Source organism: Mandrillus leucophaeus, unplaced genomic scaffold (genome assembly GCF_000951045.1).
Source record: "Mandrillus leucophaeus isolate KB7577 unplaced genomic scaffold, Mleu.le_1.0 Scaffold2, whole genome shotgun sequence".
NCBI classification, from domain to species: Eukaryota; Metazoa; Chordata; class Mammalia; order Primates; family Cercopithecidae; genus Mandrillus; species Mandrillus leucophaeus.
In genome coordinates this window covers 5,832,545-5,836,335 of record NW_012102031.1, presented here as the reverse complement: position 1 = coordinate 5,836,335, position 3,791 = coordinate 5,832,545, and the positions used below count along the sequence as shown (strand labels likewise).

The 3,791-nt window shown below is 54.6% G+C and overlaps 1 protein-coding gene across 1 annotated transcript in view; it reads right to left on the bottom strand.

The window, feature by feature from the left end:
• Positions 1–656: 656 nt before the first annotated feature.
• MFNG (MFNG O-fucosylpeptide 3-beta-N-acetylglucosaminyltransferase) overlaps positions 657–3,791 on the bottom strand; it is a 21,248-nt gene continuing 18,113 nt past the window's right edge. Inside the window, exons 6-7 of the mRNA XM_011979138.1 lie at positions 2,840–3,005; positions 657–752 (exon numbers count right to left, since the gene is read on the bottom strand). Of these exons, the coding sequence (XP_011834528.1) occupies positions 657–752; positions 2,840–3,005 (262 nt within the window). The remainder of the gene's footprint in view (positions 753–2,839; positions 3,006–3,791) is intronic.

Below are 3,791 nucleotides of genomic sequence, written 5' to 3'. Positions count from 1 at the left end.
CGCGCCACTGCACTCCAGCCTGGGCGACAAAGCGAGACTCCATCTCAAAAAAAAAAAGAAAGAAAAAGGAAAAAAAAACAGCCATGGCTGGCAGGTGCTGGTGTGTGGAAAGGAAGCTGCATATCACAGGCTATGTTCCAAGACTGCTCTAGACCAGTCAGGAGCAGATTTGAGTGGCCCATCTTCCCGTGGCCAGTTCTGGGCAGAACTGGAAGGCATTATTCTAACCCTTTACCTACCTAAAAGAAGCATTTAAGAGTATCAAAGAAACAATAAGTCCAAAAGAGATAAAATAAAAATCCCCCATTAGAACCTGAAGTTCCACCATGAGAGCATTGCCTGTGCTCAGGGAAGGCATTTCAGCCTTCCAGGGACTCCTGAAGAACCCAGAGGATTGGGGCTGGGAGAGCTCTTCAGATCCACGATGGCCAGCGTCCAGGTGTTACTAATGGGAGACTGAGTCCCAGAGAGGGCAAGACACTTGCCCAAGGTCACACAGCAAGTCAGTGGCAGGGTCAGAAACTGAAATCCACTCCGTCCACTCCTAGCTCTGCGCTATCAGCCACCAAAACCTGTCCAACTCCGCTCCCTCCCAGCTCCCCCATGTTTGGATGCCTGGACTCAGCCCCCACTCCTCCCATCCAAGGTTCCAGCCCTCAGACCCACCTGGAGGGGTCCTCCTCCGGGGAGAAGGGGCCCTGTAGCTTAATGACGTTGAGTTTCCCCTCAAAGACACCGTAGCTGAGGGTGACCTGGGCAGGGAGATAGAAGAGTGAGTGTTGGGGTGTCACACTGGGGATCCCCACAAGGGGGCAGCATCCTGGCACAGGTGGAGGAGGGCGTTTAAGCTGCAGGGAAAGTTGCCCCGGAACCTGAAATTCCCCACTGGTGGTGGGAGCCCACCCCACGCCCCAAGGCACTTCACAGCTGGAAAAGCACTGCCATGCCCTTAATCCCATTTGCCCCCTCGAGAGTTGAGCTCCCCTGAGAGGCTGGAACAATACCGCACCTACAGATTTGGAAACTGAGGCTCAACAGGAAAAGGCACCTTTCCAGTAAGCTGCATGCCTGGACTAGAATGGAGGTTTTCTGAGACTCACTGGAGGGCCCTGGCACATCCCTCTTCACCCGGAGCCTGCACTGCACCAGTCAGTGACGACATAGATCATGATTTCAGCTCAGAGGCTGCAGAGCACAGTGGTTAAAGACTGTGGGCATAGGGACCACCCAGCTAGGGTTCCAGTGCCCCTCTGCCCCATATTAGCTGTGTGCCGTGGTCAGTTCAGCTCGCTGGGTCTCATTTTCCCCATCTATAGAATGGGGATAATGTTAGTAATGACCTCATGTAAATACTGTGAGGAAACAGAGAGTTAAAGAAGGGTGGCTGGGCTCGGTGGCTCATGCCTGTAATCCCAGAACTTTGGAAGGCTGAGGCAGGTGGATTACTTGAGGTCAGGAGTTCGAGACCAGCCTGGCCAACATGGAAACCCTGTCTCTGCTAAAAATACAAAAAATAGCCTGGCATGGTGGTCGGTGCCTGTAGTCCCAGCTACTCAGGAGGCTGAGGCAGGAGAATCACTTGAACCCGGGAGGTGGAAGTTGCAGTGAGCCAAAATCGTGCCATTGCACTCCAGCCTGGGCAACAGAGTGAGACTCCATCTCAAAAAAAAAAAAAGGAAGAAGAAGAAGAAGGGAAAGCCCCCAGCGTGGTGCCTGGCATTGTGGGTACTCAGGACACCCTAACCATTAGGGTGACCTGGTGTGGGCTGCCTCAAATCTGCCTCCTTTTCCTGGCTTCAGGCCCTGCCATCTTAATAGGACCAACCTCACACCCCAGTTCCAGGCCTGGCCAATCAACACTAACTCCAGGTGCTGGTAGGAGATCGGTCACGTGACCCAAGCTAAGTCGTCAGACCCATGAATGCCAGCCCTGGGATCTGAAGGAAGGAGGCGCTCTCCTCCAGTGGTGGGGGAACGCTGGGGCTGCCATCTTGCCAACATGAAGGCTGAGCCCGCTTGAGGACGGGCCAACTTGGGGGAGAGCGGACTAGAGTGGAGAGAGTCTGGGAGGCCATCTGCATGCCTAGACCCCGCCGGACCTAGCCAGCCAGGCCCTCAGCTTCTCAGTTATGTGAGCCAACCATTTCCTTTTCAGGTTAGCCAGTCTATGTTGAGTTTCTGTCACACTGTTAGGCAGGAGATTCTGGGGACACTCCCAGCCAGGACCATCTACAGCGTCAGAGGGCAGCCTCTCCGAGGCAGAGCCAGTTGGACCTGCATTACCTGTCAGGTGGTGGGATGGGGTCCCCCTTCTCCCCCAGCCTAACGTAATGCTGAGCATCCCCCCGAAGACCCACTCCATCCCGGTAACCTCAGGGTTGGCAGGAACAGCACTGAGCAATGGATAGGGGAGTTTTGATGAAGGAGGGGGCTCCCAACGGGGAAAATCAGAAAGGGCCAGCTGGGCTCCCCGGGAGGAATGTGGGGAGGATGGAAGACTGAGTAGAGGCAGCGGTGGGGAGCAGGGTGTTGGGAACCTGGAGACAGCCTCATCTCATCTGTTCAGGTCCTTCCGGCTGGCATTTGAGGACCAGATCGAAGAATTTCAGCTTCACAAATGCTAATCCTTGAGGGTTAGAGGTGAAGGGGTTGAGTCCCTGTGTACCCTTAGGGGGTCCTTTGCCACCCTAGGCCTCAGTTTCCCCATCAATAGGGAACAGCCAAGCCCCATAATCTGGAGTTCCAGGTTTCTTTCACACACCAGGAGGGAGGGTTGGGGAGACCTCACGTTCCTTTGGTTCCCCCTTCCCATTTGCCACCTGCCCCAAGGCCAGCTCACCTGTTCTGGGAGCTGCGCAGTCCTCAGCAGCTGCAGGGTCTCCAGGTGGGAGTGGAAGAGGGGGCTGGGCTGCAGGCGGCCGCCCAGCTTGCACTCAATGATATAGCCCATGGTGCAGTCATCAGGCAGCCGGATGAGAGCAGATGTGTCCATGAAACGGGAGCCACTGAGGGACAGAGCCAGACTGTAGACACCGGCCCAGGCCCTCCACACCCAAAGCCGTGGGCTACCCTATGAAGGCCCTCCCCTGGGACAAGCTGGCAGAGCAGAGCAGAGCACCTGCCTCCTGCTTACTGTATGACCTTGAGCAAGTTGGGAACCTTGGGGAGCCTCAGCCTCAGTCTCCTGTTCTATGAAATGGGGATGCTAATGGCCCTGTCTTCAGGGGGCTGTTGTGAGGATTAAACAGGGAATGGGAAGGTGAGGCCCTTTATAAATGTAGCCTTTCCTTCTCTCCCTGTCTTGTTATTCATTCATTCACTCATTTATTCATTGCTGATGCCAGATACTACGCTAGGGCTGAGGATACAGAGATGAGAAAGAAACGTTTCCTGCCCCCAACAGCAGTCCCTATTCTGGAGGGAGACAGAGCAGGGAGCAGGTCTTTCAAAGAATGGTGCTAAGTCAGAGGGAAGCACGCTGCCTGGGGGTATAGGAAGAATCAGGCAGGCTTCCCAGAGGAGGTGGTAGCTTTTTTGTGTGTTTGTTTGTTTGTTTGTCTGTGTGTTTGTTTGTTTGTTTTTGAGACACAGTCTCCCTTCATTGCCCAGGCTGGAGTGCAGTGGTGCAATCTCGGCTCACTGCAACTTCCACCTCCCGGGTTTAAGCAATTCTCCTGCCTCAGCCTCCTGAGCCCGCCGCCACACCCGGCTAATTTTTGTATTTTTAGTAGAGACGGGGTTTCACCATGTTGGCCAGGCTGGTCTCAAACTCCTGACCTCAAGTGATTCAC